At 35.3% G+C, this 13,861-nt stretch overlaps 1 protein-coding gene across 1 annotated transcript; it reads left to right on the plus strand.

Moving 5' to 3' along the window:
* LOC109834689 lies at nt 2,372-2,842 on the plus strand. The gene is made up of 2 exons (XM_020402718.1): nt 2,372-2,503; nt 2,570-2,842. The coding sequence occupies exons 1-2, from the start codon at nt 2,372-2,374 to the stop codon at nt 2,840-2,842; spliced, it is 405 nt and encodes a 134-aa protein (XP_020258307.1).

Genomic DNA, 13,861 nt, shown 5'->3' on the forward strand with positions numbered 1-13,861 from the left:
GCTGAGGATTTGCCAAAAATCCTAAGTCAACGTCTGATACACGTCGCTGTTTAGTCTTTTCACAGGAGAAAGACGAAGTCTACGTATTCAATATCGTAGCACTAAAAGGGTTAACTCTTTTAGCTTAACGTCACATGCAGAACGGACTTAAACAATCTGCATGCTAGCCCGACTCAAACGGTAGTCGGTAAAGGCCCATCAAACCCATTGATGGCTGGGGATTTGCTAAAAATTCTATAAATACGAGTCATTGACGCACCAGCTCCATTAGTTGGTCTCGTGGCTTGAGCATCCAACAACTTCAGGATAAAATCTATACATGCAGATGAATCAGCTTTAACAGTTAGTCCGGCAGTCCCGACACTTGGGACCGCCGTGCTCCAATACCTTAAGAGCTTAAACTGTGTATACTCCAGTTAACGTACGAGTATAAACTATATCAACGTCGGGCGGTCTGAAACCCAAAGTCAACACCGAGCAATCCGTAACCCTAGGTCAACGCCGGTCAACGCGTAACCCTAGGTCAATGTTAGTCAATGCATTGCGATCAAAAGTCAACGTACGACGGTTCAAAACCCTAAGGTTGACGCCGGTCAATGCGTAGCCCTAGGTCAACGTTAGTCAATGCGTTGCGATCAAAAGTCAACGTACGACGGTTCAAAACCCTAAGGTCAACGCCGGTCAACGTGCAACCCTAGGCTAATGCCAGTCAACACGTTGCGACCAAAAAAAAGTCAACGTACGACGTTCGAAACCCTAGGGTCAACGTCGGTCAACGCGTAACCCTAGGTCAACGCCAGTCAACGCGTTGCGATCAAAAAGTCAACGCGAATCAATATATCATAACGGAGGTAGTCAGTTCAAAGTCAATTAGACGACACGAGCCAAACTCAACTCATCAGTTTTAGATTTGAGACTTCGACGACGGCCAGACGATAAACGCAACGCCGGAAGGATTTCAGCTATTCATCAAAGCGTCGAGTAGACTGAAAATCGAAGGAGTCAAGAATCGAAGCTAACTACAGGTCCTTTACGCCGACTAAAGGCTAGAACAATCACATCCAAAGTATTCCAGCCTCTTCTACAAAAGAAACGAGTCTGGAACGCTTTGGAGGGGGTATCTGTAGGCATCGAAAATTGCCTATAGGTCTCCACGAACAGCTCAGTGTTAAGAAATGACGATGAACGTCACCATTTGGTTCACAAAAGCTTGATTGATGTCGGTGAACGCTTAAAGTAAACCGACGAACTACGTGAAACAACGGAACTTCGGAATGATAAAGATACGAACTGATCGGGAACCTCGTATCGTTCACAAATGGCAAAATACCCTTCGTGTCTCATTTGTTCAACTGATGATATAATCATTGGAGCTTATAGAACTCTTCGTTAGCTTTCCAACGCACTTGGAATCACTCAAATCCAAGTTCGGACGAAGAATTTACGGCGGAAACAATCAAACAGGCATAACGGAGCGTCTCAGGCTGAACTGGGGCACCCGAGGTGTCTCGGCCCGGACGAGACACCCTTGGGTGTCTCGGCCAAGGCCGAGACACCCAAGGGTGTCTCGGCCTAGGTGTCTCGGCCCAGTTTGAGACACCCTGGGGTGTCTCCAACGCAGAAATGGCTTTTTAGGCTGTTTTAACCGCCCGAAACCCCCTGGAGCCTATAAATACAGCCCCGGGTCCTCATTTATTTCAGATCTGGAATTTTGGAGATTAGGCGAAGCCCTGCTGGATTAAAGACTGAAGGTGCATGGATTTCAGAGAGGAGGAGGAGAGATCGGATCGAGTTCTTCAACGCAAGAGAGAGAGATTCGTCAGATCTACAGTTTCCCGGATCCATTCCGTAGGATTATCCTGTTGCGGTAATCTTAAGAAGAGTGATTATCTCGCTTCGCCGAGATAAGAGCTACGGTTTCTCGATCCCTTCGCAGATAGACGAAGCTCTGCCCAATTTTTCAGCAATCAGATCTGATCGACGGTGGTCCACGGATAAACCCCGACACAGGCAAAGATACCACGCAAACAGAAGACTGATAAATGATCTCTGTGTTTGTTTGATAAAGTTGTAAAGTTTTTATTTTCATTGTGTAAGGAGATCTTATAAAAAGATCAACTTTTTTTTATTTTATTCGAATTTATTGTAACGACTAAAGTTGTAATAGATTCGATAACAATGGAAACATCAATTTTCACCGCAAACAACCTCTGTGATGTAAAATCAGCAGCAACAACTTAACAAACAACAAGAATATCGAGACATTGATCATTCTCGATTACGAAGTGGTATGGCGGATTTTAATAGGTTGACATCGCCTACCTTCGAAGGAAGTATTGATCCTATGGTAGCTGAAGACTAGATCACAGAAATGGAGAAAGTCTTTACTTATATGAAGTGTTATGATGGAGAAAATGTGGCTTATGCAATATATATTTTAAAAGGACGTGCATATGGCTGGTGGCAAATGCAGGAGAGGATTCTGGGAGATGGTGCTGACCAAGTATTTTGGGAAGAATTTAAGAAAGTTTTCTATAAGAAATACTTTCCAAAGACTGTTCACTAGCAGAAAGAGAAGGAATTCCGTGAGCTGAAGAAAAATGATAAGACTGTGGCTGAGTATGAGGAGGAATTTACCTATCTATCCAAGTTTGCACCCCAGTTTGTTGCAACTGAAGAAGATAGAGCATGTCATTTTGAGGAGGGTCTGCAACCTAATATTAAGTTTCAAATGAGTTCATTTGAACTCTCCACTTATGTAGCGGTATTGAAGAAAGCTTTAGTGATTGAAAGGAACGAAAAGAAATTTTCTCGGTTGATGATCGCAAGAATGATGATATGAAGAAGAGATTCAAATCGGACGGACATGGATGTCATAACAAAAACTGGCAAAACAAGAGACAAAATATGGATTCAAAAGAAAAGCAGACTATGAACCAGAAGTCGATGAGATGCATCATATGTGACAAGTCTAATCATGAAATAAATAATTGCTGGAGAGTTACAAGTTCTTGTCTGAGGTGTGACCAAAAGGATCACAAGATTGCAGATTGTCCTAAGTTGAATGAAACTCTAGGTCATAATACATCTCAACGTGATCAGCATCCTCAGATGAAGGCTCGAGTTTACTCTTTAACCGAGCAAGAGGCTCTAATAAATAATGATGTGGTGTCAGGTACTATACCTATATTTTCTACTTTTGCTCGAGTTCTATTTGATTTTGGAGCTTTGCATTCTTTTATTGCTGCACAATTTGTTAGAAAGTAAGGGTTGTCATGTGGTACACTAGAGCATGAAATATTTGTTAACACTCCAGGAGATAGCATACTAATATCTAATAAGTATTGCAAATGTAAGATAAAAATAGTGGATATGGAGCTTCCAGCGGAACTGATCATCCTTAATATGCATGATTATGACATCATTCTAGGAATGGATAGGTTATTTAGAAATTATGTATTTATTCTATGTCGAGAGAAAAGAGTGGTGTTTAGAATTCCCGATCAATCAGAGTTTTTCTTTGAGGGAAGGAAGGTGCAAAAACCTATGCGCATTATATCAGCCCTTCAAGCTCATCGCATGTTGAGAAGCGGGTGCACTGGTTTTCTAGCATCAGTACAGGTCTTAAACTAGAAAGAAGCTAGTCTGGATCAAATTCCTATCGTGCGTGAATTTCTCGATGTCTTTCCAAAAGATCTCCCCGGAATGTCACCCAAGAGGGAAATAGAATTTCTATTGAATTAGTTCCAGAGACAAGTTCGATCTCAAAGGCCCTTTATAGAATGGATCCAGTAGAACTAAAAGAACTTAAGGAGTAGTTGCAAGAACTTCTGGATAAAGGGTTTATTAGACCCAGTGTTTCACCTTAGTGCGCGCCGTTGTTATTTGTGAAGAAGAATGATGGTAGCATGTGATTATGTATTGATTATCGAGAGCTCAATAAGGTGACTATATGGAATAAATATCTCTTACCAAGAATTGACGATCTGTTCGACCAATTGTAAGGAGCTCAGATGTTTTCCAAGATCGACCTGCAATCGGGCTATCATCAATTGAAGATTAAGGCTAAATACATTCCAAAGACTGTATTTTGTACCCATTATAGTCATTATGAATTTTTTGTGTTACCATTTGGGTTAACGAATGCACCTGTATTTTTCATGGATCTCATGAATAGGGTGTTCAAGCCTTTCTTAGATCATTTTGTGGTGATATTTATAGATAATATCTTGATATATTCGAAGAACCAGAAGGAGCATGAGGAACATCCACGGCGTGTGCTCAGTGTTTTGAGAAAGGAAAAAACGCAATGCAAAATTTAAGAAGTGTGAGTTTTGGTTAGATAATGTGTCTTTTCTAGGACATGTTATTTCGAATGATGGAGTATCACTAGATGCAGTAAAAATTAAAGCAGATGTGAATTGAAAAAGACCAACAAATGTTCATAAAATTCGCAGCTTTCTTGGCATAGTGGGTTATTATCGGAGGTTTGTAGAAGGATTTTCTCGTATTACCTCACCTTTGACCCATTTGACTCAAAAGGGAATCAAATTTGTTTGGTCTGAAGGATGTGTAATGAGTTTTCAAGAGTTAAAGAACAAACTAGTATCTTCACCAATTCTCAATATACCAATTGTAGGAGAAGATTTTACTTTGTATAGTGATGCCTCTCATAAAAGTTTGGGATGTGTGCTCATGTAAAATGGAAAAGTGGTAGCTTATGGTTCTCGACAATTGAAACATTATGAGCAAAATTATTCAATACATAATTTAGAGTTGACGACTGTTATTTTTATCTTAAAAATTTGGAGACATTATCTTTATGGAGTGTATTGTAAAATTTATACTGATCACAAGAGTTTAAAATATATTTTTACTCAAAAAGAGTTGAACATGAGGCAAAGGAGATGGTTAGAGCTACTTAAAGATTATGATGTTAGTATTAATTATCACCCAGGGAAAGCAAACGTAGTTGCTGACGCCCTTAGTCGAAAGAGTAAGATAGCTTGTCTTATTACTCGAAAAAGACATATATTAGAAGATTTGGATCGGTTGAGAATTGAGATTCGATGTCAACAACCATCGGTCGAATTGAATAACATCCAGGTACAGCCTGCTCTGGTTGATGAGATTAAGATCACCTAAAAAGATGACTTGGATTTGAAAGTCATCCGAAAAGGAGTGGAAGATGGTAAACAACCAGATTTTGTAATACATGATGACAGATCCCTTATGTTTAGAAATAGACTCTGTGTTCCGAATAATTCATAATTGAAGAAGAAGATTTTGATGGAGGCTCATCGTTCTGGATATACAATGCATCCTGGTAGAACCAAAATGTACAAAGATTTGAAAGAGATATACTAGTAGAATAATATAAAGAGAGGTATTAGCAAATATATTTCAGAGTGTAAAATATGTCAGCAAGTGAAAACAAAGCATCAGAGACCAGCCGGATTAACTCAAAATCTTGACATACCAATGTGGAAGTGGGAGAAAATTACAATGGATTTTATTACAGGGTTGCCAAGATCTGCAAGAGGTAACAATGTTATATGGGTCATAGTGGACCGTATGACTAAGTCAGTTCACTTCTTGCCAATCAATATGAAGTTCTCATTGGAAAAGCTTGCGAAGTTGTACATTGCTGAAGTAGTTAGGCTTCATGGTGTTTCAGTGGAGATAGTCTCTGATAAAGATCCTAGATTCGTATCGGAGTATTAGAAAGGTGTGCACAAAGTTCTTCAGAGTAAACTCTATTTTAGCTTAGCTTATCATCCACAAATGGATGGCCAATCAGAGAGAACAATTCAAACTCTCAAGGATATGTCAAGATGTTGTATCCTTGATTTGAAAGGATCATGAGAGGAGCATTTACCAATGGTAGAATTTGCATATAACAATAGTTACCAGTTAAGCATTAAGATGGCATCGTATGAGGCTCTATATGAAAGGAAATATTGTTCACCTATACATTGGGATGATGTTGGAGAAAGAAAACCTCTTAGACCTGAGTTAGTGCAACAAGCTATAGACAAGATTTACTTAGTAAGAGAGCATATTCGAAATGCACAAAGTAGACAGAAGAGTTATGCTGATCAGAGAAATAAAGACTTAGAATTTCAAAATGGTGATCATGTATTTTTAAAGGTGTCCCCTAGAAGAGGTGTGAAAAGATTTGTAATCCGAGGAAAGTTGAGTCCAATATTTGTGGGACCGTTTGAAATTCTTCAGTGTGTTGGTGAAGTCGCCTATAGGCTTGCTTTACCGTCTTCTTTGGCCAGAGTCCACAATGTGTTTCATGTATCTATGTTGAGGAAATTTATTCGAGATCCAGATCAAGTTATAGAACTAGAACTCATTGAGCTAAAGGAAGACTTAACATATGAGGAGCACCCGGAATGTATTGTAGATCATAAGGAACAAGTGCTCAGGAGACATGCTATTCGATATGTGAAAGTTCAATGGAAGAACCACTCTGCAAGAGAAACAACATGGGAACTTGAAGATGAGATGTGGCAGAAGTATCCTCAACTTTTTTAGAACCAATGTACGTAACGTTTCGAGGATGAAATTTTATTTAAGGTGTGGAGGATGTAGAGAACCGTTTTTTTTAATTATTTGATAAATGAAAAAGAAAATCAAATGTTTTGTAACTCTAGCTCTAACTCATGTTTCAATTGGGTAATTTAATGTGTTAAATAGGAATAAATGTGATAGGAGTTATAGAATACAAAGGGACTTTGAAAACCCTAAGTAAATCAATCCCTCATAGTTTCATGCAACAAAAAAAAGAAAATGATCTAGAGAGTACGGAGAGAAGAAGAGGTAGGATTAAGCTTCAAAAGGTTAGTGATTCAATTTTATTTCTTTACTAATTAGTTATGAATAGTTGTAGAATGAAAAAAATACATTTCTGACCACCGGTGTTGATTCCGGCGACCTCCGATCTTTCATGTGGGCAAGGGCTTCACCGGTGATGGCTATCATGCCACCAAACCAACTTTGGGTTGGTTGGGTTTAAATAGAGAAATGATCAGACCCAAGGAAGAAGATAAAGGAAAATTTATCCAAGGCCCCTTAGAGTTTTGAGAATTTGTTTTAAGTCCAGAACCTATGAAAGGATATTTCTACATAAAATCTATTTAATGGAAAGATTTTTCTTTTGACCCACTAAACTAGAAAAGTTGCTGTTAGGCCCAAGTTCTATTTAAAAAGGATAGAAATAAATTTTAGAAACCCCCCTAGAAACTAAAAATATTAGTTTTATACCCAAAATAGTTTGAGTATGAAATCTTTAGTTTTTATGCATCTTGTATGATTATAGGTTTGATCGAGAGTAGGTTCTTAGAGTACGGTTCTCCAAATTGTTATCAAATCTCTTGAGGTGAATAGATTTCTTCTCATTAGTTGTTTTCTATTATATATTATTTAAATAATAATTTATTTTTGTGTAGAGAAATTATGGATTAGACATGTTATTATGTTCATTATTAGTAATTGTTAACAAATTTAAATTGTGATAGCTATTTATCTTTTATAAGGTAAATATTATTTTAGTATATGAGATTATTAAAAATATATCAATTTAAATTTACTGTTCAAATGCATTTATTAAAGAGTTCTATTTGACAAAAATAAATTATCTATTCGTTTAGATTCATGAGTATTCTACTTTCATGAAATTGATATGAGAAAAGTTTGTAAAAGTGTTTAAGCATTTATATTGCTTTCCATACTAGTGAAAATTATGAGTGATATTTTAAGCAAAAAGAAAAGTGTTTTAAATGTCAAAAATCCTCATAAGTCCGCTTATGGAGTGAAGGTTTAAGCCTACCATATGGTATTGAATGTACTGACCGGTGTTAAAGTGGCATTTTTGGCAAAAATGAAGTGATCTTTGAGCAACCTATGGTAGTGTTAGGTACATTCTGTCCCCGGATTGACTTATAGTGATTTGATGCATATTCTCATGCTACTGGGCTATAATTTTCGTAGCTTTAGTGTGACAACTGAGGAAGTTTTGCATGTGTGGATTTAGATGGATAATTATGATTTTAAAAGTATTTAGTGTTCATTCGTATTGTTTCATAATTTTTGAATATTCTTTTATGAAATATCACATCTATTCTTGGAAATTCCTCTTATTCGAAATATTATGTCTTTCTTAATCGTCTTTTTGACGATAGCTTATTTAAATTTTAGTATTGATAAATTCTTAAACTTGTCTAATCTGCTAATGATAAGTTTTCTGCTCACTAAGTGTAAACTCACCCTGTTGTTTTTCAATCTTTTTCAGATGAAAATTAAATAGCTTTATCTGTATCTCAGAGCTTTGGAACATGAGTAGGATCTTTTAGGGTGTTTGATGTTGGAAGTTAAAGTTATACGGGTCTTGGTACTATGCATATGTAATAAGAGTTTTTTGACTCATTAGAGTGAACTTGTTATAATGTAGTTTTGCTCTGAGACTTCTCTATTTGTCAATAAAATTTATTTTAAACTAAAGTTTATTATATAATGGAAGTGCACCGTAGGCTTAGCATGTGCTTTGTGCATGTGTTGCCGTTGTCATGTATCTCATAAGTTGTGCATTTTGGGGGCGTGACATTTTGCTCTACAACGAATTAAACGTCGAAGGACTTTGTCCGGCAAATTTCTCTAGTATTGATGTATGCAACAGAATTAAGTATCACAATTATCTTGAAATAAGCAGCTGGTCGGCATTGACGTACACATCGCATCTTTTTGAAGCATTTCATGGATATGTAATTAATGAACCTCCCTGAAGTGTCAAACAAACTTTGGACAATTTTTTCCGTGATTTTATTGGTCAACAAATAAAAGATGTGAACATACAAATACAAAGAAAGTATAATTCTAAACTCGAATCATCATTGTGTAATGAGTCTGCGTTGATATTGTTACATATTAATTCTCACACTCCTTTTTTATTGGAAATGGAGAGGTTGATGTCCAGAACGTCCCATAAGACAAAGATATATTGATGATAATAGCATCTAAGCTAAACTCAGTTGGTAATGTATTTTTAATAGGCAACCTCTGAAGCATGCGATATATCATACATCTCATGTTTAGACAATAAGTTAAGATATTTAAACAAATATTCTCCCTTTAGGGGAAGAATATGAAAGTTGTCTAGAAAGGGGCCGGTAAAAGAATCTTAAAAGCTTGGGGGAAAAAAACTTGTGATACGTTCACTTCACAAAAGGAAACTGATATAATTATTTTCTTGCTAGTCCTTTGCGACGCTTCATTGCATAGATGCGGAGTGGCTCTCTTTCTCCTATTTGAACATTTAAACGTGTTTGTTGAACCAAACCAATCATAGGTCCTCTTTTTCCTCTTCTTTTTATTTCCCCCTTTTTTTTCCTCTAAGCTACATGTGAGTTATTTCATTATAATTAATAATATGTGTTCAGCTCTTCTTTAAGGCTCCGATTGGCAAAGGGTTAATGAAGAGGGATTAAGGAGAAGGATTAACATAGTTAGCCCATTCGATAATCCGAATGACTAAACTATTAACCTGTTATATAAGTTTTATTTTAGTCATTGTGATCAGTTTTAGTGTTTGGGAATAACAATGATTTTGACTATTTTTTTTATAATTAGAAGGGTTAACTCTTAATCCTTCTAAATAGAAGTATTAGTAAACCCCTCATTTTGAGGGGTTAACTCATTTTAATCCCTCTAAAGGGGTTAGCTTAACCCTTCTATATTTTTTATGTTTGGCAAATTATGGAGGGTTAACTCACTTTAACTCTTATATAGATTTTTTATGTTTGGCGGGTTAAGAAGGGGTTAAGTCTCATTAACCCCTCACTTAACCCTTTGCCAAACGGTACCTAAAAGTATTAGTAAATTTTTGGTCTCGATCGCAGATGTACGCTAGCTTATAAACAGGAGTGCAGAAAAGTGTTTTTTTTTTTTTTTTTTTGAGAAAATCAGAAAAGTGTATTTAATTTGTCAAAATCTACAAAGTAGGCATAAAAGGTGAAATGAGAATGGCTCCAAACAACTGATTAGAGTAATAATCAAATTAAAAGAACTTCAGTTAGCTAGAGACTAGAGTTACTTTTGTTTGGTACGGTGCGACCTGATTTTATTACAGACTACAGCGGAAATATTCATCAATGACATATTATTTTTGTATTAATTCCGTAAAAGCTACTTCACAGAAGTTTTCTTGTTTGATCTCTCTCCTCACAAGATCTTGACTACCTAGCTGATTCTATAGCGATGCACGTTCAACTGCAGTTTTTAATCTCCAAAATTACAACATTCTGTTCGGCTACAAATATCTACAAAATATTTGCAATCATATAGGCATCACAACGCGATCCGTTGTACTACGTAATTCTGTTCCTATCACGAATCGGGGTCATCAACTGAGCAAGGAAATGATTTCTAGGTACCAAGTCATCTCGCAGATCACTCTCAACTGCAGAAGGTAAAAGACGTTGTCATCTTTTTTCTTTGAACTTTTACAGAACAAATCATAATCCGAGATCGCATCGGCAACTTTTCCCAATGATTGCCGTTTAAGGCATCAATTTAAAATCAGCCCACAGAACCGATTGATAGATCTTATAAAAAACTTGAGATCTAAACCATAAAGCCATGATTAATTCAAAGAGATTTACCATGATCAAAAGAAAAGAGCGGAAGCTTATACCTGAATCCATAGATTAAACTTGATATGGGTTTTGGATCTTCTAACCTTAGGGTTTCTCTAGCCAAATTTCTCTCTAGATGAGGGTGAAGAGAATTAGAGAATGTAACCCTAGATTAGGGACCATAACCCCTTATTTATAGATGTTGTACATTTACAATTTGGCCCATCATCAAATCACAATTGCAACCTGGTGTCTGCACATATAACCTCATGATTATATTTAAATACCCATTAACCCAAATTGATTGATCACTTTAGTGGGTTATCCTGAAGGATAGCAATACACACAGATTAATCATATGTGCCCACAAATAGGATAGCAATACACACAGATTAATCATATGTGCCCACAAATAGATTTAATTAGATTTAAATCCAACACCGATCTCTAAAATATGCATGCAGGCGGGCGGTGTCTTCATTCAATGACCAACCCCGAACCAAAACCAAGATTTTAAGAGTCATAGTAGAACCTCCCAATTATCCGGGTTAACAGGGGTGTGTCTAGTACCATGCTAGGATCTCTAGACATTTGCAAGTTTGCATGTAAGGTTATGCAATTTTTACAATCCGTCCCCCTGCAAAATAAAAAAAATTGCATCCCAAGGCATAAACTATCTTAAAACCACTAAAGAAAATGATAATAATTCGAGTTAAAAAGTTAAAACTTATTTGAATTCCTAACAATAAAATGTATTGAGTGCATTCCCATCAAGTATGATAATTTTATACTACTATATTTCATTTTTTTAAGTAACTAGCCACTTTCCACATCAAGAAAAACTTTCTAAATCCGACACTGTGGGTCACCCACAGTGGGTCTCCAAAATATGCGACTTCATGCAATCATATGGTTCACAATACAGCACAAAGCTAGGAACAGTGCAAAACCAACTAAGCAAAGATTTCGTACTAATTTCAAAAGGCTAAAGGCAAATAATAACTACGGAACATGAGCAGGAAAGAGGTTGGTGATCAAAGAATGTTCATGAAAGAAAGATGAGGCCTTCCATCGATTAAGACTGCTAAGAAAAAAGTCCAAGATGGATGTCCCTTTTACTGAGATACGCCCCATGATCGCGTCTTTGTTCTCTCTCTTGTAAAAAATATTTTTCCACACAAAAGACAATAGTGACTGGCCTCCTCATGGCCTCACGTTTTTCACAGCTCTCAAAGACTCCTCCAAATGAACAGAACAAAAAACATTACGTATTGAATTAATGTTTTTTTAGATATCATGGTGTTTTACTTATTTTCATGGTGTTTTTACAAAAAAAAACGACGTGCATTTGGAAATCGTGGTTTTTTTAGCTAAATTATCCTCAAATCAAAAACGCAACACTTATTTCAAAACATATTTAGATGTTTTAAGTTTGTTGTTTTGGTTTTTAGTTTGAGAATGTGTTAATATAATATCTAACATAATATATTAAATATAATTTAATATATAATTATTATCGACATGTTTATTATATTATATTACATTACATTATACTATACTATATTATAGTTAATCTAATATACTTGTAATATTTATTAAATAATATAAAATATAATAATTAAAATATCTTATATAATAACATATTAAATATTAATATTTATTAATAATATACTAGTAATAACAAAATATTAGTATTTTAATAATATTATATATAATATATAATAATAACAAATTGATATACCAAAATAATTAAATATATTATTATTTAAAAATAATATGTAATAATTATAATATAATGTAATATATTAAAGTATAATATAATATTATAATACATTATGCAGTATTATATTGTATAATATTTAATACTTATAATACTATATAGTATGTAAATTAAATATTATAATATCTTATTTATTATATATTTTATTATAATTAGCATATAATATATTAATAATACTAATGCTCTGACAGGTCAAACTAAATGTTGACCAACAACACTCAACATGATGTTTTATAAAACATTTTAAGGGAAAACATAACGCTATGGTATTTTTTTTAATAAAAACACAATAAAAAAAACATTATGGTATCCAAACAAAACCTAAGTAAAGTAATACTTATTTTCTCAAGAGTAATACTTATTTTCTCAATCTCAAGAGTCAAAACAAGGAAACACCTTGGGCGATTAGAGACAAAAGGACTACAGGGCCAACATCATTAAGAGAGCGACATTTTCCACATAGTGAGTGCTTCGTTTCTCTTTGTATTGTTGCCAAAAACAGTCACGTGCTAGAATGAAACATCACATCGCAGATATGAAATGAAATGAGGTCCAAGGTTTGAACGTGTAAAAAGAAGAGTAAATGCACATGTTTCCCGAAAAGAGAGTTGAGCATGATGAGAGACCGTAGAAATTTATTACCATTTCACATAAATAAACACATTTTGCCCAAAATCACATGAATCGACCGTGCACAACGATCAGAAATTGCTCTTTAACTTGCACCTCAGCGGGCTTTTAGCAAGTTCGGACAAAGTAGAAGTGAAAGGAAAGTTATGAGTTTCCTACACTCAAATTCCATAGTTCCAAATCTAGTAATGAACTAAGAACTTGTACGACCAATACCAATATCCTTCCAAATGAACAGTATGGCTATTTGGGGATATAATGTTCCAACCTAAATAACAGGACAGCCTGTAGCATTCTCACAGTATTAATATCAGTATTTGGTACGTGTTGACATAAAAAATATTCACATTTTCTAACAATTACATGCGATAAAGCGAGAAGGGCATAAATAAAAAACCATTCATCCACGTATATTCCAATCAATCAGGCTGCATGAGCACAACTTGAACCACTTTATATGTGGCACATTAGCAATAGCGCAACACTAATCCAAGATGATTGTCAAAAAATCAATGAAACAGGAAGAAATTTTATAATTACCCAAATTCACCCCAAATATCAACCAATACTTAAACCAACAACTTGTAACGTTACACAAAATTTGAATAAAGCAAAGAATGCTTACAACTCAAGAATACCGAGGTGTTATCATGCTCCCATCAATTTAACTGATAAAAACACACCTGTATCAAACTGATTTATGAAAATAACTATGGTATTACAATTGCTATACGTTTTGCACTAGACTTGACGAAAGTGATGTCAAACAACCTATTCAGTAAAAAGAATAGTTTTAGACAGAGAAATCAATACC

The sequence above is a fragment of the Asparagus officinalis genome, chromosome 3, assembly GCF_001876935.1.
Source record: "Asparagus officinalis chromosome 3, Aspof.V1, whole genome shotgun sequence".
In the NCBI taxonomy this organism is placed as follows: domain Eukaryota; kingdom Viridiplantae; phylum Streptophyta; class Magnoliopsida; order Asparagales; family Asparagaceae; genus Asparagus; species Asparagus officinalis.